The sequence below is a fragment of the Coturnix japonica genome, unplaced genomic scaffold, assembly GCF_054131305.1.
Source record: "Coturnix japonica strain WE unplaced genomic scaffold, WE-NBRP24 Scf054, whole genome shotgun sequence".
Taxonomy (NCBI): domain Eukaryota; kingdom Metazoa; phylum Chordata; class Aves; order Galliformes; family Phasianidae; genus Coturnix; species Coturnix japonica.
Window position 1 is genome coordinate 380,594 of NW_028188957.1, and position 25,188 is coordinate 405,781.

The following is a 25,188-nucleotide window of genomic DNA, read 5'->3' on the forward strand; positions in this document are numbered from 1 at the left end:
ATCCCGCCTCTCGCCGCATGTGATTGGTCGGAGGAGGGGAAAGGGGCGGAGTCAGGGAGTAAAGGCGGAAGTGAGGGAGGAAACGGGGCGGCGGTGAGAGACTATGGGGGATATGGGGGATATGGGGGATATAGGGGATATAGGGGATCCTATGGGGGATATGGGGTCCTATGGGGTCCTATGGGGCTCTATGGGGTGATATGAGGTTCTATGGGGGAATATGGGGCTCTATGGGGGTCCTGTGGGGGTAATGGGGGGGACATGGGGCTCTATAGGGCCATAATGGGGCTCTATGGGGTCCTATGGGGTTCTATGGGGTCCTATGGGGGTTCTGTGGGGTCCTATGGGGGGAAAAGGGGGTCTATGGGGTTTCTATGGGGCTCTATGGGGTCAATGGGGCTCTATGGGGGGATATGGGGCTCTATGGGGATCTATGGGGGATATGGGGGATATAGGGGATATGGGGGCTCTATGGGGTCCTATGGGGGGATATGGGGTCCTATGGGGCTCTATGGGGTCCTATGGGGCTCTATGGGGTCCTATGGGGGGATATGGGGCTCTATGGGGTCCTATGGGGCTCTATGGGGTTCTATGGGGGGATATGGGGCTCTGTGGGGTCATATGAGGCTCTATGGGGTTTCTATGGGGCTCTATGGGGGGATATGGGGCTCTATGGGGGTCTATAGGGCCATAATGGGTGGCCTATGGGGCTCTATAGGGTCCTATGGGTCTCTATGGGGTCCTATGGGGGGATATGGGGCTCTATGGGGTCCTATGAGTCTCTATGGGGTCCTATGGGTCTCTATGGGGTCCTATGGGGGGATATGGCGCTCTATGGGGTCCTATGGGGCTCTATGGGGTTCCTATGGGGCTCTATGGGGGGATATGGTGCTCTATGGGGTCCTATGGGGCTCTATAGGGCCATAATGGGGGTCCTATGGGGGATATGGGGTGATAAGGGGGGATATGGGGGAATATGGGGGATATAGGGGATCCTATGGGGGCATATGGGGTTTCTTTGGGGCTCTATGGGGGGGATATGGGGCTCTATGGGGTCCTGTGGGACTCTATGGGGGTCTATGGGGTTTCTATGGGGCTCTATGGGGTCAATGGGGATCTATGGGGGGATATGGGGGATATAGGGGATATGGGAGCTCTATGGGATCCTATGGGGGGATACGGGGTCCTATGGGGCTCTATGGGTCCTATGGGATCTATGGGGGTATATGGGGGTCCTATGGGTCTCTATGGGGCTCTATAGGGCCATAATGGGGGTCCTATGGGGCTCTATGTGTCCTATGGGCTCTATGGGGCTCTATGGGGTCCTGTGGGGCTCTATGGGTCCTATGGGGTCCTGTGGGGCTCTATGGAGTCCTGTGGGGCTCTATGGGGTCCTATGGGGGGATATGGGGTCCTATGGGGCTCTATGGGTCCTACGGGATCTATGGGGTTCTATGGGGGGATATGGGGTTCTATGGGGGGATATGGGGTTCTATGGGGGTCCTGTGGGGGTTATGGGGGGGATATGGGGCTCTATAGGGCCATAATGGGGGTCCTATGGGGCTCTATGGGGGGGTATGGGGGTCCTATGGGCTCTATGGGGCTCTATAGGGGGACATAGGGGATCCTATGGGGAGATATGGGGTCCTGTGGAGGTCCAATGGGGCTCTTTGGGGTTCTGTGGGGCTCTGTGGGGTTTTATGGGGGGATATGGGGCTCTATGGGGGGATATGGGGCTCTATGGGGGTCCCGTGGGGCTCTATAGAGCCATATTGGGGTCTATGGGGTCATATGAGGCTCTATGGGGCTCTATGGGGTTCTATGGGGTCCTACGGGGGTCCTGTGGGGGTTATGGGGTGGATATGGGGGTTATGGGGGGGATATGGGGCTCTATGGGGGTCTATAGGGCCATAATGGGGAGCCTATGGGGCTCTATGGGGTCCTGTGGGGCTCTATGGGGTCCTATGGCGGGATATGGGGTCCTATGGGGCTCTATGGGGGGATATGGGGGTCCTATGGGGCTCTTTGGGGGTCGTATGGGGCTCTATGGGGGTCCTATGGGGCTCTATGGGGGGATATGGGGGTCCTATGGGGCCCTATGGGGGGATATGGGGCTCTATGGGGTCCTATGGGGCTCTATGGGGGGATATGGGGTCCTATGGGGGTGTATGGGGGGATATGGGGTCCTATGGGGCTCTATGGGTCCTACGGGATCTATGGGGGGATATGGGGTCCTATGGGGCTCTATGGGGGGATATGGGGTCCTATGGGGCTCTATGGGGGTCTATGGGGTTCTATGGGGGTCCTATGGGGCTCTATGAGGGGATATGGGGCTCTATTGGGGGATATAGGGCACTATGGGGTCCTATGGGGCTCTATAGGGCCATAATGGGGCTCTTTAGGGTTCTATGGGGGGTCCTATGGGGGGATATGGGGTCCTATGGGGGTCTGTGGGGAGATATGGGGTCCTATGGGGCTCTATGGGTCCTACGGGATCTATGGGGGTATATGGGGGTCCTATGGGGCTCTATGGAGGGATATGGGGCTCTATGGGGGTCCTATGGGGCTCTATGGGGGGACATGGGGCACGATGGGGTCCTCTGGGGCTCTATAGGGCCATTATGGTGCTCTATGGGGTTCTATGGGGGGTCCTATGTGGGGCTATGGGGTCCTATGGGGTCTGTGGGGGGATATGGGGTCCTATGGGGCTCTATGGGTCCTACGGGATCTATGGGGGTATATGGGGCTCCATAGGGGGATATAGGGGGTCCTATGGAGCTCTATAGGGCCATAATGGGAGTCCTATGGGGCTCTATGGGGCCCTATGGGGTTCTATGGGGTCCTATGGGGGTCCTGTGGGGGTTATGGGGCTCTATAGGGGGATATAGGGGGCCCTATGGGGCTCTATGGGGTTCTATGGGGGGACTTGGGGCTCTATGGGGGTTCTATGGGGCTCTATGGGGTTCTATTGGGGGACATGGGGCTCTATGGGGGTTCTATGGGGCTCTATGGGGGTCTTATGGGGGGTCCTATGAGGGGATATGGGGCTCTATGGGGGGATATAGGGGGTCTCATGGGGGTTATGATGCTCTGTGGGGCACTATGGGGGGATATAGGGGGTCCTATGGGTCTCTATGGGTCCTATGGGGCTCTATGGTATCCTATGGGGTTCCTATGGGGTTCTATGGGGGTCCTATGAGGGGATATGGAGGAGTATGGGGGGCCTATGGGGCTCTATGGGGCTCTATGTGGGGATATGGGGCTGTATAGGGTTCTATAGGGCCGTAATGGGGCTCTATGGGGTCCTATGGTGCTCTATGGGGCTATATGGGGCTCTGTGTGGGGTCCTATGGGGCTCTATAGGGTTGTGGGTGCCATAGGGAACCCATGATGGGGGTCAGGGCTCCATCCCCTACAGCTGCCCCACAAGCCCACCCAGGACCCCCATCAAGACCCCCACCGTGACCAGGACCCCCCCCATAACCAGGACCCCCATCATGACCAAGACTCCCATAAAGACCCCCATCAGGACCCCCCCCCCATAAGCAGGACCCCCATAAAGACCCCCCCCAGCATAACCTGGACCCCCATAAAGACCCCCCCCATGACCAGGACCCCCATCATGACCCCCACCCTCCCCAGGACCCCCATCATGACCCCCACCCTCATAACCTGGACCCCCATAAAGACCCCCATGATGAGGACCCCCATTAGGACCCCCAACCTACACAGGACCCCCCCCATATCCAGGACCCCCATCATGACCCCTAACCTACCCAGGACCCCCATAAAGACTCCCCCCAACCCATGACCCTCCCCATATCCAGGACCCCCATCAAGACCCCCATAAAGACCCCCACCGTGACCATGACCCCCCATAACCAGGACCCCCATCATGACCAGGACCCCTATAAAGACCCCCCCCCATAACCAAGACCCCTGTAATGACCATATTTCATCTCCATCCCCTACAGCCGCCCCCCAACCCAGGACCCCCATGATGCCCCCCCTATGACCTGGACCCCCATCATGACACCCACCATGACCAGGACCCCCCGCATATCCCAGGACCCCCATAAAGACCCCCACCATGACCAGGACCCCCATATGACCCCCACCCTCCCCAGGACCTCCATCACGGCCCCCATAAAGACTCCTATCATGACCAGGACCCCCATAAAGACAACCGCCCATCATGACCAGGACCCCCATAACGACCCCCATCATGACCAGGACCCCCATCTTGACCCCCACCATACCCAGTACCCCCATAAAGACCCCCACCATGGCCAGGACCCCCATATTACCCCCATCAGGACCTCCCCCATATAACAAGGACCCCCCCTATAACCACATCTCATCTCCATCCCCTACAGCCAACCCCCAACCCAGGACCCCCACCCGGACCCCCATGACCAGGACCCCCATCAGGACCCCCAACCAACTCAGGACCCCCATAAAGACCCCAATCAGGACCCCCCCCTATAACCAGGACCCCCATAAAGACCCCCGCCAGCATAACCTGGATCCCCATAAAGACCCCCACCATGACCAGGACCGCCCCCAGGACCGGGACCCCCATCAGGACCCCCACCCTCCCCAGGACCCCCATCATGGCCCCCATAAAGACCCCCACCATGACTGGGACCCCCATGAAGACTCCCACCATGACTGGGATCCCCATCTTGACCCCCACCCTACCCAGGACCCCCATAGAGACCCCCACCCTCCCCAGAACCCCCATGAAGCCCCCCCCTATAACCAAGACCCCCATCATGACCATATTTCATCTCCATCCCCTACAGCCGCCCCCCAGCTGAGGACCCCCATGATGCCCCCCCCATGACCAGGACCCCCATCATGACCTGGATCCCCCCCCCCCATATCCAGGACCCCCATAAAGACCCCCACCCTCCCCAGGACCCCCATCATGACCCCCCCCCATAACCTGGACCCCCATAAAGACCCCCATGATGAGGACCCCTATTAGGACCCCAACCTACACAGGACCCCCCCCCATATCCAGGACCCCCATCATGACCTGGATTCCCCCCCCCGCAATAACCAGGACCCCCATAAAGACCCCCACCATGACCAGGACCCCCACCAAGACCCCTATCAAGGACCCCATGACCCGCCCCCCCCCCATAACCACATCTCATCTCTCCCCCCTACAGCCGCCCCCCATCTGTGGACCCATATAAAGACCCCCCCCTATACCCAAGACCCCCATATTACCCCCATCAGGACCCCCCCTATAACCAGGACCCCCATCATGACCAGGACCCCCATTAGGACCCCCATCATAACCAGGACCCCCATAAAGACCCCCCCCATAACCAGGACCCCCACCAAGACCCCCATCAAGACCCCCCCTATAACCAAAACCCCCATAATGACCACATCTCATCTCCATCCCCTACAGCCGCCCCCCATCTGCGTCCCCCCATGGCGCCGCCCCCCCATGACCAGGACCCCCACCATGACCAGGACCCCCATAAAGATCCCCACCCTCCCCAGGACCCCCATCATGGCCCCCATAAAGACTCCTATCATGACCAGGATCCCCATAAAGACAACCCCCCATAACCAGGACCCCCATCATGACCCCCATCATGACCAGGACCCCCATCATGACCAGGACCCCCATTAGGACCCCCATAAAGACCCCCATCATAACCAGGACCCCCATAAAGACCCCTACCCAACCCAGGACCCCCATCATGACCTGGATCCCCCCCCCCCCAATAACCAGGACCCCCATAAAGACCCCCCCCATGACCAGGACCCCCCCATAACCACATCTCATCTCCATCCCCTACAGCCGCCCCCAACTGAGGACCCCCATAAAGACCCCCCCCCCCATGACCAGGACCTCCACCATGACCAGGACCCCCATCAGGACCCCCACCCTCCCCAGGACCCCGATCATGGCCCCCATAAAGACCCCCATCATGACCAGGACCCCCATAAAGACCCCCCCCCCATAACCAGGACCCCCATCATGACCCCCATCATGACCAGGACCCCCATCAAGGCCACCACCATGACCAGGACCCCCATCATGACCAGGACCCCCATTAGGACCCCCATAAAGACCCCCATCACAACCAGGACCCCCATAAAGACCCCTACCCAACCCAGGACCCCCCCCATATCCAGGACCCCCATCATGACCTGGATCCCCCCCCCGCAATAACCAGGACCCCCATAAAGACCCCCACCATGACCAGGACCCCCACCAAGACCCCTATCAAGGACCCCATGACCCGCCCCCCCCCCATAACCACATCTCATCTCTCCCCCCTACAGCCGCCCCCCATCTGTGGACCCATATAAAGACCCCCCCCTATACCCAAGACCCCCATATTACCCCCATCAGGACCCCCCCTATAACCAGGACCCCCATCATGACCAGGACCCCCATTAGGACCCCCATCATAACCAGGACCCCCATAAAGACCCCCCCCATAACCAGGACCCCCACCAAGACCCCCATCAAGACCCCCCCTATAACCAAAACCCCCATAATGACCACATCTCATCTCCATCCCCTACAGCCGCCCCCCATCTGCGTCCCCCCATGGCGCCGCCCCCCCATGACCAGGACCCCCACCATGACCAGGACCCCCATAAAGATCCCCACCCTCCCCAGGACCCCCATCATGGCCCCCATAAAGACTCCTATCATGACCAGGATCCCCATAAAGACAACCCCCCATAACCAGGACCCCCATCATGACCCCCATCATGACCAGGACCCCCATCATGACCAGGACCCCCATTAGGACCCCCATAAAGACCCCCATCATAACCAGGACCCCCATAAAGACCCCTACCCAACCCAGGACCCCCATCATGACCTGGATCCCCCCCCCCCCAATAACCAGGACCCCCATAAAGACCCCCCCCATGACCAGGACCCCCCCATAACCACATCTCATCTCCATCCCCTACAGCCGCCCCCAACTGAGGACCCCCATAAAGACCCCCCCCCCCATGACCAGGACCTCCACCATGACCAGGACCCCCATCAGGACCCCCACCCTCCCCAGGACCCCCATCATGGCCCCCATAAAGACCCCCATCATGACCAGGACCCCCATAAAGACCCCCCCCCCATAACCAGGACCCCCATCATGACCCCCATCATGACCAGGACCCCCATCAAGGCCACCACCATGACCAGGACCCCCATCATGACCAGGACCCCCATCATGACCAGGACCCCCATTAGGACCCCCATAAAGACCCCCATCATAACCAGGACCCCCATAAAGACCCCTACCCAACCCAGGACCCCCATCATGACCTGGATCCCCCCCCCCCAATAACCAGGACCCCCATAAAGACCCCCCCCATGACCAGGACCCCCCCATAACCACATCTCATCTCCATCCCCTACAGCCGCCCCCAACTGAGGACCCCCATGATGCCCCCCCTATAACCAGGACCCCCATAACGACCCCCATCATGACCATGACCCCCATCTTGACCCCCACCATGACCAGGACCCCCATAAAGACCCCCATCATGACCAGGACCCCCATAAAGACCCTCCCCATAACCAGGACACCAATCAAGACCCCCACCATACCCAGTACCCCCATAAAGACCCCACCCTCCCCAGGACCCCCATAAAGACCCCCACCATGGCCAGGACCCCCATATTACCCCCATCAGGACCCCCCTCTATAACCAGGACCCCCATCAAGACCCCCCCTATAACCAGGACCCCCATCATGACCACATCTCATCTCTCCCCCCTACAGCCGCCCCCCAACTGAGGACCCCCATGATGCCCCCTCCATGACCTGGACCCCCATCATGGCCCCCATAAAGACCCCCACCATGACCAGGACCCCCATCATGACCTGGATCCCCCTCCCCATATCCAGGACCCCCATAAAGAGTCCCACCCTCCCCAGGACCCCCATGACGCCCCCCCCCCATGACCAGGACCCCCATCAGGACCCCCATAATAACCACATCTCATCTCTCCCCCCTACAGCCGCCCCCATCTACGTCCCCCCATGCTGCCGCCCCCCATGACCAGGACCCCCATCATGACCAGGACCCCCATTAGGACCCCCATAAAGACCCCTACCCAACCCAGGACCCCCATTAGGACCCCCATAAAGACCCCCATCATAACCAGGACCCCCATAAAGACCTTCCCCATAACCAGGACCCCCATCATGGCCCCATAAAGACCCCCACCATGACCAGGACCCCCCCATAACCCCCACCAGGGCCCCCATCCTCCCACCAGGACCCCCATCATGACCACATCTCATCTCTGCCCCCTACAGCCGCCCCCCATCTGTGTCCCCCCATGGCGCCGCCCCCCCATGACCAGGACCCCCATCATGACCAGGACCCCCATTAGGACCCCCATAAAGACCCCCATCATAACCAGGACCCCCATAAAGACCCCTACCCAACCCAGGACCCCCATTAGGACCCCCATAAAGACCCCCATCATAACCAGGACCCCCATAAAGACCCTCCCCATAACCAGGACCCCCATCATGGCCCCATAAAGACCCCCACCATGACCAGGACCCCCCCATAACCCCCACCAGGGCCCCCATCCTCCCACCAGGACCCCCATAATGACCACATCTCATCTCTCCCCCCTACAGCCGCCCCCCATCTGTGTCCCCCCATGGCGCCTCCCCCCACGCATCCCCCCCCCCTGGTCTCTCTGTGTTCCCGCCGCCTGGTGTCCCACCTCCCCCCCGCTCTCCGTGCGCTGCCGCTGCTCCCGCCCCAGCTTTACCCCGCCGTGCTGCAGGCCGCCATCTTGGATTGCCGCGTCCCCCTCCTCCAGCAGCTGGTCAAGGCCTGGCCCTTCCCCGTCCTGTCCTTATCAGCTTCCGAGCCGCCACCTGATAAGCTGTGTGTGCAGGCCATCCTGCTGGCCGTCACCGCCGGGTTACGGGATGACAGCGGGTGGGTGAGAACACATGGGGGTCAATGGGGGTCAATGGGAGGGTGGGGGGGTCAATGGGGGTCAATGGGAGTCAGTGGGGGTCAATGGGGATGAATAGGGGTCAGTGGGAGTCAATGGGGGTCAATGGGAGTCAATGGGGGTCAATGGGATCAATGGGGGTCAGTGTTAGGGTGTGGGGCTAAATGGGTGGGGGGAGGGGTCAATGGGGGTCAATGGGAGTCAATGGGTGGGTAGTGGGGTCAATGGGGGTCAGTGGGTGGGTAGTGGGGTAAATGGGGGTCAGTGGGAGTCAATGGGGGTCAGTGGGGGTCAATGGGGGTCAATGGGAGGGTGGGGAGGGTCAATGGGGGTCAATGGGGGTCAATGGGGATCAATGCAAGGGTGGGAGGCTCAATGGGAAGGTAGTGGGGTCAATGGGGGTCAATGGGAGTCAATGGGGGTCTGTGGGAGGGTGTGGGGATCAATGGGGGTCAATGGGGGTCAATGGGTGGGTAGTGGGATCAATGGGGGTCAGTGGGAGTCAATGGGTGGGTGGGGGGCACAATGGGGGTCAATGGGGGTCAATGGGAGGGTGTAGGGGTCAATGGGGGTCAATGGGAGGATGGGGGATTCAATGGGGGTCAGTGGGGGTCAATGGGGGTCAATGGGTGGGTGGGGGGCTCAATGGGGGTCAGTGGGTGGGTAGTGGGATCAATGGGGGTCAGTGGGAGTCAATGGGGGTCAATGGGAGGGTGTGAGGGTCAATGGGGGTCAGTGGGGGTCAGTGGGAGAGTATGGGGGTCAATGGGAGGGTGGGGGGCTCAATGGGGGTCAATGGGAGTCAATGGGAGGGTGTAGGGGTCAATGGGGGTCAATGGGAGGATGGGGGATTCAATGGGGGTCAATGGGGGTCAATGGGTGGGTGTAGGGGTCAGTGGGGGTCAATGGGAGGATGGGGGATTCAATGGGGGTAAATGGGGGTCAATGGGTGGGTGGGGGGCTCAATGGGGGTCAATGGGGGTCAATGGGTGGGTAGTGGGATCAATGGGGGTCAGTGGGGTCAATGGGAGTAAGTGGGAGTCAATGGGAGTCAATGGGAAGGTGGGGGGGTCAATGGAAGGGTAATGGGGTCAATGGGGCTCAAAGGAGGTCAATGGGAGGGTGTGGGGGTCAATGGGAGTCAATGGGGGTCAATGGGAGTCAATGGGGCTCAATGGGGGTCAATGGGAGACAATGGGGCTCAATGGGGGTCAATGGGAGACAATGGGGGTCAGTGGGAGGGTGGGGGGGACAATGGGAGTCAGTGGGAGGGTGTGGGGCTAAATGGGTGGGGGGAGGGGTCAATGGGGATCAATGGGGCTCAATGGGAGGGTGGGGGCTCAATGGGTGGGTGGTGGGATCAATGGGAGTCAATGGGGGTCAGTGGGAGGGTGTGGGGTCAATGGGATTCAATGGGAGGGTGGGGGGCTCAATGGGGGTCAATGGGAGGGTGGTGGGATCAATGGGGTTCAGTGGGATTCAATGGGAGGGTGATGGGGTCCATGGGTGTCAATAGGGCTCAATTGGAGGGTGGGGGGCTCAATGGGAGGGTATGGGGGTCAATGGGGGTCAATGGGAGGGTGGTGGGGTCAATGGGTGTCAGTGGGGGTCAATGGGGTTCAATGGGGGTCAGTGGGACGGTGGGGGGTTGTTATAGGGTGGGATGTGGTCAGTGTTGGGATGGGTTGGATGGACTGAAGGAGGGATGGGTTGGGTTGGACCGATATGGGGTGGATGGATGGCAATGGGGTTGGATGGATGGATATGGGGTTGGGTGGATATGGGGTGGATGGATGGAAGGAGGGTTGGGTTGGATGGCAATGGGGTTGTGTTGGCCATCTATGGGTTGACTGGATGGAAATGGGGTTGGGTTGGATATCTATGGGTTGGATGGATGGAAATGGGGTGGGGTTGGGCATCTATGGGTTGACTGGATGGAAATGGGGTTGGATGGATGGATATGGGGTTGGATGGATGGAAATGGGGTTGGATGGATGGATATGGGGTTGGATGGATGGATATGGGGTTGGATGGATGGATATGGGGTTGGATGGATGGATATGGGGTTGGATGGATGGCAATGGGTTGGATGGATGGCAATGGGTTGGATGGATGGATATGGGGTTGGATGGATGGAAATGGGGTTGGATGGATGGATATGGGGTTGGATGGATGGATATGGGGTTGGATGGATGGAAATGGGGTTGGATGGATGGATATGGGGTTGGATGGATGGATATGGGGTTGGATGGATGGATATGGGGTTGGATGGATGGATATGGGGTTGGATGGATGGAAATGGGGTTGGATGGATGGATATGGGGTTGGATGGATGGAAATGGGGTTGGATGGATGGATATGGGGTTGGGTTGGGCATCTATGCGTTGACTGGATGGAAATGGGGTTGGGTTGGCCATGTATGGGTTGGTTGGATAGAAGAAGGGTTGGGTTGGAGTGATATGGGGTGGATGGATGGCAGTGGGGTTGGGTTGGATGGCAGTGGGTTGGATGGATGGAAATAGGGTTGGGTTGGCCATGTATGGGTTGGCTGGATAGAAATGGGGTTGGGTAAGACATCTATGGGGTGGATGGATGGCAATGGGGTTGGGTTGGCCATGTATGGGTTAGATGGATGGAAATGGGGTTGGGTAAGACATCTATGGGGTGGATGGATGGAAATGGGGTTGGATGGATGGCAATGGGGTTGGGTTGGGTTGGAGGGGTGGGTTGGGTTGGGCATCTATGGGTTGACTGGATGGCAAATGGGGTTGGGTTGGATGGAAACGGGGTTGTGTTGTCCATCTATGGGATAAGGGTTGTGTTGTCCATCTATGGGATAAGGGTACGTTGTCCATCTATGGGATAAGGGTTGTGTTGTCCATCTATGGGATAAGGGTTGTGTTGTCCATCTATGGGATAAGGGTACGTTGTCCATCTATGGGATAAGGGTTGTGTTGGCCATCTATGGGATAAGGGTTGTCCATCTATGGGATAAGGGTTGTGTTGTCCATCTATGGGATAAGGGTTGTGTTGTCCATCTATGGGATAAGGGTACGTTGTCCATCTATGGGATAAGGGTTGTGTTGGCCATCTATGGGATAAGGGTTGTCCATCTATGGGATAAGGGTACGTTGTCCATCTATGGGATAAGGGTTGTGTTGTCCATCTATGGGATAAGGGTACGTTGTCCATCTATGGGATAAGGGTTGTGTTGGCCATCTATGGGATAAGGGTTGTCCATCTATGGGATAAGGGTACGTTGTCCATCTATGGGATAAGGGTTGTGTTGGCCATCTATGGGATAAGGGTACGTTGTCCATCTATGGGATAAGGGTACGTTGTCCATCTATGGGATAAGGGTTGTGTTGTCCATCTATGGGATAAGGGTACGTTGTCCATCTATGGGATAAGGGTACGTTGTCCATCTATGGGATAAGGGTACGTTGTCCATCTATGGGATCAGGGCACTTTGTCCATCTCCGTTCTCCCCCCCCAGCCCCCGCTCGTCCCTCCGCGTCCTGGACATGACGGGTCTCCAAGATGGCTCCAGCCCCGACCCCCGCAGCCTCACCCTGTGGTCCGGCACCGTCCTGTTAGCCAAGGCCTGTTTGGAGGCATCCCAACCCCAAACCCAACCCCAAATACAACCCCAAACCCTACTAAAACCCCAACCTCAAATCCAAACCCAACCCCAACCCCAAACCCAACGCCGATCCCAACCCCAAATACAACCCCAAACCCAAATACAACCCCACCTCCAACCCCAAACCCAAATCCAACCCCAACCCCAAACTCAACCCCAAATCCATCCCCAAATCCAACCCCAACCCCAAACCCAAATCCAACCCCAACCCCAAATCCAACCCCAACCTCAACCCCAAATCCAACCCCAAATCCAACCCCAACCCCAACCCCAAATCCAACCCCAACCCCAACCCCAAATCCAACCCCAACCTCAACCCCAAATCCAACCCCAACCTCAACCCCAAATCCAACCCCAAATCCAACCCCAACCCCAACCCCAACCCCAAACCCAACCCCAACCCCAAACCCAACCCCAACCCCAACCCCAACCCCAACCCCAACCCCATCCCCAACCCCAACCCACGGCCGCCAAGCGACCCAAGCCGTCCCCACGTCCCCCAGTAGAAATCTACGTGGACCTGTTTGTCAACAGCACCTCGGCGGCCATTTTGAAGGCCGCCCTTCGCTCCAATGGGGCCCTACGTCTGCGCTGCCGCGACTTCCACGCGGAGGAGCTGTCGCTGAACACAACCATGGAGATATTGGGGGCCCTGGAGCCTGCGGGGCTGCGACGGGTGGAACTGAGATTCAACAACCTGGGGCTGGTGGGGCTGTGTCGGGTCGTGCCTCTGTTGAGTCGCTTCCCCAACCTGGGCAGCCTGAAACTGCCCTACAGCAACGTGGACGTGAGGAGGGCGAGGGGGCAAGATGGCTGCCAAGAGCTGCCCAAGGCCTTGGGGCGGATACGGGGCCTGAGGGAGCTCAACTTGGCCTCGTGTCGATTGACCGGGTGGATACCGCTGCTATTGGGGTGAGAATGGCTTTGGGATGGGGAGTTATGGGGCGGATATGGGGTTATGGGGCTTGGGATCCCATAGATGCCTTGAGTTGGGTCTACTGTGGGGTCTTGGACCTTCTATGGGGTCTTGGACCTTCTATGGGGTCTTGGTGTAGGTGAGGACGATCCCAGTTCAACCCGTTGCTATTGGGGTGAGAATGGCTTAGTTCAGCTTAGTTATGGGGCGGATTTGGGGTTATGGGGCTTGGGATCCCATAGATGTCATGAGTTGGACCTTCTATGGGGTCTTGGACCTTCTATGGGGTCTTGGACCTTCTATGGGGTCTTGGACCATCTATGGTGTCTTGGTGTAGGTGAGGACGACCCCAACTCAACCCGTTGGCCATAGAGCCTTGTGTTATAGGGTTTATTAGGGAGATATGGGGTTTTGGGGTCTTTGGGACCCATAGATCCCATGAGTTCACCCTTCTATGGGGTCTTGGTGAGGATGAACCCAACTCAACCAGTTGGTTGGTTATGGGGTTTTGGTGTAGGTGAGGATGACCCCAACTCAACCCGTTGGCCATAGAACCTTGTGTTATAGGGTTTCTTATGGGATCAATGGGGTTTTAGTGCTTAAACTGCCCTACAGCAACGTGGACGTGAGGAGGTTGGGGGGCAAGATGGCTTCCAAGAGCTGCCCAAGGCCTTGGGGCGGATACGGGGGCTCAGGGAGCTCAACTTGGCCTCGTGTCGATTGACCGGGTGGATACCGCTGTTATTGGGGTGAGAATGGCTTTGGGATGGGGAGTTATGGGGCAGATTTGGGGTTATGGGGCTTGGGATCCTATAGAGGACTTGAGTTGGGTCTACTGTCGGGTCTTGGGCCATCTATGGGGTCTTGGTGTAAGTGAGGACGAACCCAGTTCAACCCGTTGCTGTTGGGGTGAGAATGGCTTTGGGATGGGTAGTTATGGGGCAGATATGGGGTTATGGGGCTTGGGATCCTACAGAGGCCTTGAGTTGGGTCTACTGTGGGGTCTTGGACCATCTATGGGGTCTTGGTTTTGGTGAGGACGATCCCAGTTCAACCTGTTGCTATTGGGGTGAGAATTGCTTAGTTCTGCTTAGTTATGGGGTGGTTTTGGGGTTATGGGGCTTGAGACCCCATAGATGCCATGAGTTGGACCTTCTATGGGGTCTTGGACCTTCTATGGGATCTTAGACCTTCTATGGGGTCTTGGTGTAAGTGAGGACGATCCCAGTTCATCCAGTTTCTATTGGGGTGAGAATGGCTTTGGGATGGGGAGTTATGGGGTGGTTATGGGGTTATGGGGCTTGGGATCCCATAGAGGCCTTGAGTTGGGTCTCCTATGGGGCTTTGGACCATCTATGGGGTCTTGGTGTAAGTGAGGACGATCCCAGTTCAACCCGTTGCTGTTGGGGTGAGAATGGCTTTGGGATGGGGAGTTATGGGGCAGATTTGGGGTTATGGGGCTTGGGATCCTATAGAGGACTTGAGTTGGGTCTACTGTCGGGTCTTGGGCCATCTATGGGGTCTTGGTGTAAGTGAGGACGAACCCAGTTCAACCCGTTGCTATTGGGGTGAGAATGGCTTTGTTATGGGTAGTTATGGGGCAGATATGGGGTTATGGGGCTTGGGATCCTACAGAGGCCTTGAGTTGGGTCTACTGTGGGGTCTTGGACCATCTATGGGGTCTTGGTTTTGGTGAGGACGATCCCAGTTCAACCTGTTGCTATTGGGGTGAGAATTGCTTAGTTCTGCTTAGTTATGGGGTGGATTTGGGGTTATGGGGCTTGAGACCCCATAGATGCCATGAGTTGGACCTTCTATGGGGTCTTGGACCTTCTATGGGGTTTTGGACCTTCTATGGGGTTTAGGACCTTCTATGGGGTCTTGGTGTAGGTGGGGATGATCCCAACTCAACCCGTTGGCCATAGAGCCTTGTGTTATAGGGTTTAATAGGGGAGATATGGGGTTTGAGGTCTTTGGGCCCCATAGATACCACCAGTTGGTCCTTCTATGGGGTTTTGGACCTTCTATGGGGTCTTGGTGTAGGTGGGGATGACCCCAACTCATCCCGTTGGCCATAGAACTTTGTGTTATAGGGTTTCTTATGGGATCAATGGGGTTTGGGGTCTTTGGGACCCATAGATGTCTTGAGATACATCTTCTATGGGGTTTAGGACCTTCTATGGGGTCTTGGACCTTCTATGGGGTCTTGCTGTAGGTGAGGATGATCCCAGTTCATCCAGCTGGTTGGTTATGGGGTTATGGGGCTTTGACACCAACTACTGGGGTTCTATGGGGCCAACAGGGGGTCTATGGTGTCTATGGGGCCAACTGTGGGTCTATGGGTCTATGGGGGGTCTATGGGGTCTATGGGGCCAACAAGGGGTCTGTGGGGTCTATGTGGGGTCTATGTGGGGTCTATGGGGCCAACACGGGGTCAATGGGGGGTCTATGGGTCTGTGGGGTCTATGGGAGGTCTATAAGTCTATGGGGGTCTTTGGGGTCAATAGGGGGTCTGTGGGGTGTATAGCGGGTCTATGGGGCAACCGGGAGTTTATGGGGTCTATGGGGGGTATAAGAGTCTATGGGGCCAACAGGGGGTCTGTGGGTCTATGGGGCCAACACGGGGTCTATGGGGTCTGAGGGGGGTCTATGGGTCTAGGGGGCCAACAGGGGGTCTGTGGGGTCTATGGGGCCAACACGGGGTCTATGGGGTGTCTATTGGGCGAACAGGGGATCTGTGGGGTCTATGGGGGGTCTATGGGGTCTATGGGTCTATGGGGGGTCTATGGGGCCAACACAGGGTATGTGGGTCTATGGGGGATCTGTGGGGTCTATAGGGCCAACATGGGGTCTATGGGGTCTGTGGGGGGTCTATGGAGCCAACAGGGGGTCTATGGGGCCACACCTCCTTAGACACCCCATATACTGACCCACAGCCCCATAGACACCCCATAGACCCCATAGATTGACCCATAGCCCCATAGACACCCCATAGACACCCCATAGACCCCATAGATTGACCCACAGCCCCATAGACACCCCATAGACCCCATAGATTGACCCACAGCCCCATAGACACCCCATAGATTGACCCACAGCCTATAGACACCCCATTGACCCCATAGATTGACCCACGGCCCCATAGACACCCCATAGACACCATAGATTGATCCACAGCCCCATAGACACCCCATAGACCCCATAGATTGTCTCAAACCCCATAGACACCCCATAGACCCCATAGATTGACCCACAGCCCCATAGACACCCCATAGACCCCATAGATTGACCCACAGCCCCATAGACACCCCATAGACACCCCATAGATTGACCCACAGCCCCATAGACACCCCATAGACCCCATAGATTGACCCACAGCCCCATAGACACCCCATAGACCCCATAGATTGACCCACAGCCCCATAGACACCCCATAGACCCCATAGATTGACCCACAGCCCCATAGACACCCCATAGACCCCATAGATTGTCTCAAACCCCATAGACACCCCATAGATTGACCCACACCCCATAGACCCCCATCCCTTGACCCCATAGATTGACCCCCATGTTCTCTGCCCCCCAGGTCCCTCCATGTCCCATTACAAAGCCTGGAGCTCCCCTATTGCCACCTGTGCCCCACAGATCTGCTGTTCCTGTCCCACAGCCCCATAGACACCCCATAGACCCCATAGATTGACCCACAGCCCATAGACACCCCATAGACCCCATAGATTGACCCACAGCCCCATAGACACCCCATAGACCCCATAGATTGACCCCCATGTTCTCTGCCCCATAGATTGACCCATATCTTCTCCCCTCTGCCCCCCAGGTCCCTCCACGTCCCATTACAAAGCCTGGAGCTCCCCTATTGCCACCTGTGCCCCACAGATCTGCTGTTCCTGTCCCACAGCCCCATAGACACCCCATAGACCCCATAGATTGACCCACAGCCCCATAGACACCCCATAGACCCCATAGATTGACCCACAGCCCATAGACACCCCATAGACCCCATAGATTGACCCACAGCCCCATAGACACCCCATAGACCCCATAGATTGACCCCCATGTTCTCTGCCCCATAGATTGACCCATATCTTCTCCCCTCTGCCCCCCAGGTCCCTCCACGTCCCATTACAAAGCCTGGAGCTCCCCTATTGCCACCTGTGCCCCACAGATCTGCTGTTCCTGTCCCACAGCCCCATAGACACCCCATAGACCCCATAGATTGACCCACAGCCCCATAGACACCCCATAGACCCCATAGATTGACCCACAGCCCCATAGACACCCCATAGACCCCATAGATTGACCCACAGCCCCATAGACACCCCATAGACCCCATAGATTGACCCACAGCCCCATAGACACCCCATAGACCCCATAGATTGACCCACAGCCCCATAGACCACCCATAGACACCCCATAGATTGACCCACACCCCATAGACACCCCATAGACCCCATAGACACCCCATAGACCCCATAGATTGACCCACAGCCCCATAGACACCCCATAGACCCCATAGATTGACCCACAGCCCCATAGACACCCCATAGACCCCATAGATTGACCCACAGCCCCATAGACACCCCATAGACCCCATAGATTGACCCACAGCCCCATAGACACCCCATAGACCCCATAGATTGCCCCATGCCCCATAGACCCCATAGACTGACCCCCATGTTCTCTGCCCCCCAGGTCCCTCCATGTCCCATTACAAAGCCTGGAGCTCCCCTATTGCCACCTGGACCCCACAGATCTGCTGTTCCTGTCCCACAGCCCCCACACATCGACCCTAAAGAAGCTGGATCTGAGCGGCCACGTCCTGCCCCCGTCCCTCCTGCCCCATTTCCTCCATCTCCTCCACGTTCTCTCCCCGACCCTACAACACTTGGATGTGGGGCACTGCGGGATCCGGGACCCACAAGTGCCGCCCCTATTGACCCCATTGAGGAGCTGTAGGGTCCTGTCCTACCTGGGACTCTATGGGAACCCCATGTCGGCCAATGGGGTCAAGGTGCTGCTGGAGGGGACCCTCCCCATAGCGACCCTAAAGAGGGTGGTGTATCCCTGCCCCATAGATTTACAGCAAGGTGAGTGACGGCCCCATAGATCCACAGCCCTGCCCCATAGATCGACAGCCCTGCCCCATAGATCCACAGCCCTGCCCCATAGATCCACAGCCCTGCCCCATAGATTCACATCCCTGCCCCATAGATCGACATCCCTGCCCCATAGAGTGACATCCCTGCCCCATAGAGCGACATCCCTGCCCCATAGATTGACATCCCTGCCCCACAGAGTGACATCCCTGCCCCATAGATTCACATCCCTGCCCCATAGATCCACAGCCCTGCCCCATAGATTGACAGCCCTGCCCCATAAATCAACATCGCTGCCCCATAGATCAACATCCCTGCCCCATAGATTCACATCCCTGCCCCATAGATTTACAGCAAGGTGAGTGACAGCCCCATAGATTGACAGCCCTGCCCCATAGATCGACAGCCCTGCCCCATAGATTCACACCCCTGCCCCATAGATTGACAGCAAGGTGAGTGACGGCCCCATAGATCCACAGCCCTGCCCCATAGATCCACAGCCCTGCCCCATAGATTCACATCCCTGCCCCATAGATCGACATCCCTGCCCCATAGAGTGACATCCCTGCCCCATAGAGCGACATCCCTGCCCCACAGAGTGACATCCCTGCCCCATAGATTCACATCCCTGCCCCATAGATCCACAGCCCTGCCCCATAGATTGACAGCCCTGCCCCATAAATCAACATCGCTGCCCCATAGATCAACATCCCTGCCCCATAGATTCACATCCCTGCCCCATAGATTTACAGCAAGGTGAGTGACAGCCCCTTAGATTGACAGCCCTGCCCCATAGATCGACATCCCAGCCCCATAGATCGACAGCCCTGCCCCATAGATTCACACCCCTGCCCCATAGATTGACAGCAAGGTGAGTGACGGCCCCATAGATCGACAGCCCTGCCCCATAGAGCGACATCCCTGCCCCATAGATTGACATCCCTGCCCCATAGAGTGACATCCCTGCCCCATAGATCGACATCCTTGCCCCATAGAACGACATCCCTGCCCCATAGATCGACATCCCTGCCCCATAGATTCACAGCCCTGCCACATAGATTGACAGCCCTGCCCCATAGATTCACATCCCTGCCCCATAGAGTGACATCCCTGCCCCATAGAGCGACATCCCTGCCCCACAGAGTGACATCCCTGCCCCATAGATTGACATCCCTGCCCCATAGATTCACATCCCTGCCCCATAGATTGACAGCCCTGCCCCATAGATTCACATCCCTGCCCCATAGATCGACATCCCTGCCCCATAGATCGACATCCCAGCCCCATAGATCGACAGCCCTGCCCCATAGATTGCCATCCCTGCCCCATACATTGACATCCCTGCCCCATAGATCGACATCCCTGCCCCATAGAGCGACATCCCAGCCCCATAGATTGCCATCCCTGCCCCATACATTGACATCCCTGCCCCATAGATCGACATCCCTGCCCCATAGAGCGACATCCCTGCCCCATAGATTGACAGCCCTGCCCCATAGAGCGACATCCCTGCCCCACAGAGTGACATCCCTGCCCCATAGATTCACATCCCTGCCCCATAGAGCGACATCCCTGCCCCATAGATTGACAGCCCTGCCCCATAGAGCGACATCCCTGCCCCACAGAGTGACATCCCTGCCCCATAGATTCACATCCCTGCCCCATAGATTGACATCCCTGCCCCATAGATTGAAAGCCCTGCCCCATAGATTGCCATCCTGCCGCATAGATGCTGATATTGTCCGTCCTGCCCCATAGATTGCCATCCTGCCCCATAGATGATGTTGTCCATCCTGCCCCATAGATGCTGATATTGTCTGTCCTGCCCCATAGATCCCGATGCTGACGATGAAGCCCCATTGTCGGCCCTACAGGACGAGCTGCGGGGGATCCTCCGTGGGGCTGGGAGGGATGAGGACACGTGGACATGCAGCGTCCTACAGCAGGGGGGGGGGGACTTCTTTGGGATGTAATGGGGTCAGTGGGGCGGCTATGGGGTATATGGGGCAGGTATGGGGTCAGTGGGGCGGGTATGGGGTATATGGGGCAGGTATGGGGTCAGTGGGGCGGGTATGGGGTATATGGGGCAGGTATGGGGTCAGTGGGGCGGGTATGGGGTATATGGGGCAGGTATGGGGTCAGTGGGGCGGGTATGGGGTATATGGGGCAGGTATGGGGTCAGTGGGGCGGGTATGGGGTATATGGGGCAGGTATGGGGTATATGGGGCAGGTATGGGGTCAGTGGGGCAGATATGGGGTCTATGGGGTCTATGGGGCAGATATGGGGTCAGTGGGGTGGGGGGGACATAAAGGGACAGATATGGGGCAGATATGGAGTCAGTGGGGCAGATATGGGGTCTATGGGGTCTATGGGGCAGATATGGGGTCAGTGGGGTGGGGGGGACATAAAGGGACAGATATGGGGCAGGTATGGGGTCAGTGGGGCAGATATGGGGTCTATGGGGCAGATATGGGGTCAGTGGGGTGGGGGGGACATAAAGGGACAGATATGGGGCAGATATGGAGTCAATGGGGCAGATATGGGGTCTATGGGGTCTATGGGGCAGATATGGGGTCAGTGGGGTGGGGGGGACATAAAGGGACAGATATGGGGCAGGTATGGGGTCAGTGGGGCAGATATGGGGTCTATGGGGCAGATATGGGGTCAGTGGGGTGGGGGGGACATAAAGGGACAGATATGGGGCAGATATGGAGTCAATGGGGCAGATATGGGGTCTATGGGGTCTATGGGGCAAATATGGGGTCAATGGGGCAGATATGGGGTCAATGGGGCAGGTATGGGGTCCATGGGGACAGATATGGGGTCAGTGGGGCAGATATGGGGTCAATGGGGACAGATACGGGGTCAATGGGGCAGATATGGGGCAGATATGGGGTCAGTGGGGCAGATATAGGGTCAATGGGGCAGGTATGGGGTCAATGGGGGAGATATGGGGCATAAAGGGACAGATATGGAGCAGATATGGAGTCAATGGGGCAGATATGGGGTCTATGGGGTCTATGGGGCAAATATGGGGTCAATGGGGCAGATATGGGGTCAATGGGGCAGGTATGGGGTCCATGGGGACAGATATGGGGTCAGTGGGGCAGATATGGGGTCAATGGGGACAGATACGGGGTCAATGGGGCAGATATGGGGCAGATATGGGGTCAGTGGGGCAGATATAGGGTCAATGGGGCAGGTATGGGGTCAATGGGGGAGATATGGGGCATAAAGGGACAGATATGGGGTAGATATGGGGTCAGTGGGGCAGATATGTGGTCTATGGGGCAGATATGGGGCACATATGGGGCTAATGGAATGATATGGGGTCAATGGGGCAGATATGGGGTCAATGGGGCAGATATGGGGTCAATGGGGTCAGTGGGGCAGGTATGGGGTTAATGCAGACAGATATGGGGTCAATGGGGACAGAAATGGGGTCAATGCGGGCAGATACGGCATCAATGGGGCAGATATGTGGTCAATGGGGTAGATATGGGGCAGATATGGGGTCAATGGGGGCAGATATGGGGCAGATATGGGGTCAATAGGGCAGATAGGGGGTCTATGGGGTCTATGGGGTGGGTGGGGCCAGCTATGGGGTGGCACTGTGTATCCAACATGGCTATGGGGCTAAAGGACGGCTGCTGTGACTCTATGGGGTCAATGGGGACATTGGGGACATCGCTATGGGGTCTATGGGGACACTATGGGATCTATGGGGACACTATGGGATCTATGGGATCACTATGGGGTCAATGGGGACACTATGGGGTCAGTGTAGAGTCTATGGGGCCAACAGGGGGTCTATGGGGTTTATGGGGGGGTCTGTGGGTCTGTGGGGACACTGGGGTCTATGGGGACACTATGGGGTCCATGGGGTCTATGGGGACACTATGGGCTCTATTGGGACACTAGGGGGTCTATGGGGTCTATGGGGTCACTATGGGGTCTATGGGGACACTATGGGCTCTATTGGGACACTAGGGGGTCTATGGGGTCTATGGGGACACTAAGGTGTCAATGGGGACACTATGGGGTCACTATGGGGTCAATGGGTACACAATGGGGTCTATGGGGACACTATGGGGTCACTATGGGGTCACTATGGGGTCAATAGGGACACCATGGGGTCTATGGGGACACTATGGGGTCACTATGGGGTCTATGGGGTCAATGGGGACACTATGGGGTCTATGGGGACACTATGGGGTCACTATGGGGTCTATGGGGTCAATGGGGACACTATGGGGTCTATGGGGACACTATGGGGTCTATGGGGACACTATGGGGTCACTATGGGGTCACTATGGGGTCTATGGGGTCACTATGGGGTCTATGGGGTCAATGGGGACACTATGGGGTCTATGGGGACACTATGGGGTCACTATGGGGTCTATGGGGTCACTTTGGGGTCTATGGGGACACTAAGGTGTCAATGGAGACACTATGGGGTCTATGGGGACACTATGGGGTCAATGGGGACACTATGGGGTCTGTGGGGACACTATGGAGTCAGTGGGGACACTGTGGGGTCTATTGGGACACTATGGGGTCTATGGGGTCACTATGGGGTCTATGGGGTCAATGGGGTCTCTATGGGGTCTATGGGGTCACTATGGGGTCTATGGGGTCTCTATGGGGTCTATGGGGTCACTATGGGGTCTATGGGGTCACTATGGGGTCTATGGGGTCAATGGGGACACTATGAGGTCTATGGGGTCACTATGGGGTCTATGGGGTCACCCCATAGGACATTGTCTCCCCAAGTGACAACACAACACCGTGTGGGTTCCAATGGTTTAATATCCTATAGGGGCACTTGGGGGTCACTCCCACCCCATAGAAATAAAGGGGACATCTGTGGGTCCTATAGGGTCCATCCCATCCCCACCCCATAGGATACGGGGTCAATGGGGTCCGTCCCATCCCCACCCCATAGGATACGGGGTCAATGGGGTCCGTCCCATCCCCACCCCATAGGATACGGGGTCAATGGGGTCCGTCCCATCCCCACCCCATAGGATACAGGGTCAATGGGGTCCGTCCCATCCCCACCCCATAGGATACGGGGTCAATGGGGTCCGTCCCATCCCCACCCCATAGGATACGGGGTCAATGGGGTCCGTCCCATCCCCACCCCATAGGATACGGGGTCAATGGGGTCCGTCCCATCCCCACCCCATAGGATACGGGGTCAATGGGGTCCATCCCAGCTCCACCCCATAGATTCAGCCATCCCTCCCACCCCTACCCCATAGGCTATGGGTCTATGGGGGGTCTATGGGGCCAACAGGGGGTCTGTGGGGTCAATGGGGTCTATGGTGGGTCTATGGGGGGTCTATGGGGCCAACTGGGGGTCTGTGGGGTCTATGAGGGGTCTCTGGGTATATGGGGCCAACAGGGATTCTATGGGGTCTATGGGGGGTCTATGGGGCCAACATGGGGTCTGTGGGGTCTGTGGGAGGGGGGTCTATGGGGCCAATAGGGGGTCTATGGGGGTCTGTGAGGGTTCTGTTGGTCTATGGGGTCTCTGGGGCCAATAGGGGGTCTATGGGGGGTCTATGGGGGTCTATGGGGCCAACACGGGGTCTATGGGATCTATGGGGGGTCTATGGGGTCTATGGGGCCAATATGGGATCTATGGGGTCTATGGGGGGTCTATGGGTCTATGGGGTGGTCTGTGGGGTCTATGGGGAGTCTGTGGGGTCAATGGGGTCTATGGGGAGTCTGTGGGGTCAATGGGGTCTACGGGGGATCTATGGGGTCTATGGGGCCAATATGGGATCTATGGGGTCTATGGGGGGTCTATGGGGTCGATGGGGTCTATGGAGGGTCTATGGGGTCTATGGGGTGGTCTATGGGATCTATGGGGATCTATGGGGTCTATGGGGTGGTCTATGGGGTCAATGTGGTCTATGGGGATCTATGGTGTCTATGGGGCCACCATACGCTCCCTGTCGCCCCATAGCCGCCCCATGTCCCTTAACGTCCCCAATAGGGGATGCTTCAACTCATAGCTCCTCCCGCCCCACACCAAATGGGTCGGGCTCTCCCCATCCCCTGCCCCATAGCGGAACCCATCGCCCCACAGCTCCACCAAGGCCGACGTCACCAGCCCCACACCCCCTCCCACTTCAGGTCTATGGGGTCTATGGGGTCTATGGGGGGTCTATGGGGTCTATGGGGCCAACTGGGGTCTATGGGGGACCTATTGGGTCTATGGGGGATCTATGGGGTCTATGGTGGGTTTATGGGGTCTATGGGGTTTTATGGGTCTATGGGGGATCTATGGGGCCTATGGGGTTCTATGGGATCTATGGAGGGTCTATGGGGTCTATGGGGTGGTCTACGGGATCTATGGGGTCTATGGGGATCTATGGTGTCTATGGGGCCACCATACGCTCCCTGTCGCCCCATAGCCGCCCCATGTCCCTTAACGTCCCCAATAGGGGATGCTTCAACTCATAGCTCCTCCCGCCCCACACCAAATGGGTCGGGCTCTCCCCATCCCCTGCCCCATAGCGGAACCCATCG

The 25,188-nt window shown here is 57.6% G+C and overlaps 1 protein-coding gene across 6 annotated transcripts; it reads left to right on the forward strand.

The window, feature by feature from the left end:
* Nucleotides 1–27: 27 nt before the first annotated feature.
* On the forward strand, nucleotides 28–22,289 carry LRRC14 (leucine rich repeat containing 14). Of its 6 annotated transcripts, XM_085533077.1 has the most exons (5): nucleotides 46–93; nucleotides 8,798–8,955; nucleotides 12,471–13,529; nucleotides 18,244–18,638; nucleotides 20,481–22,289. In XM_085533077.1, exons 3-5 carry the CDS (start codon nucleotides 12,499–12,501, stop codon nucleotides 20,618–20,620), a joined length of 1,566 nt encoding a protein of 521 aa, XP_085389203.1. In that variant the 5' UTR covers nucleotides 46–93; nucleotides 8,798–8,955; nucleotides 12,471–12,498; the 3' UTR covers nucleotides 20,621–22,289. The 6 variants fall into 6 exon arrangements, with proteins under 6 accessions (XP_085389205.1, XP_085389207.1, XP_085389208.1 ...); XM_085533079.1 differs by lacking the exon at nucleotides 8,798–8,955 and having other exon boundaries at nucleotides 28–93; XM_085533081.1 differs by lacking the exons at nucleotides 18,244–18,638; nucleotides 20,481–22,289 and adding an exon at nucleotides 17,369–18,213 and having other exon boundaries at nucleotides 43–93.
* The last annotated feature ends 2,899 nt before the right edge of the window (nucleotides 22,290–25,188 follow it).

Excerpts from the sequence above, each read along its gene's own strand:
- LRRC14 (XM_085533078.1), top strand. The coding sequence starts at position 8,669 with ATGGCGCCTCCCCCCACGCATCCCCCCCCCCTGGTCTCTCTGTGTTCC. Across the intron at positions 8,956-12,470 it reads GGGTTACGGGATGACAGCGG|CCCCCGCTCGTCCCTCCGCG; the intron begins GTGGGTGAGAAC and ends CTCCCCCCCCAG. Across the intron at positions 18,639-20,480 it reads CCCCATAGATTTACAGCAAG|ATCCCGATGCTGACGATGAA; the intron begins GTGAGTGACGGC and ends CCTGCCCCATAG.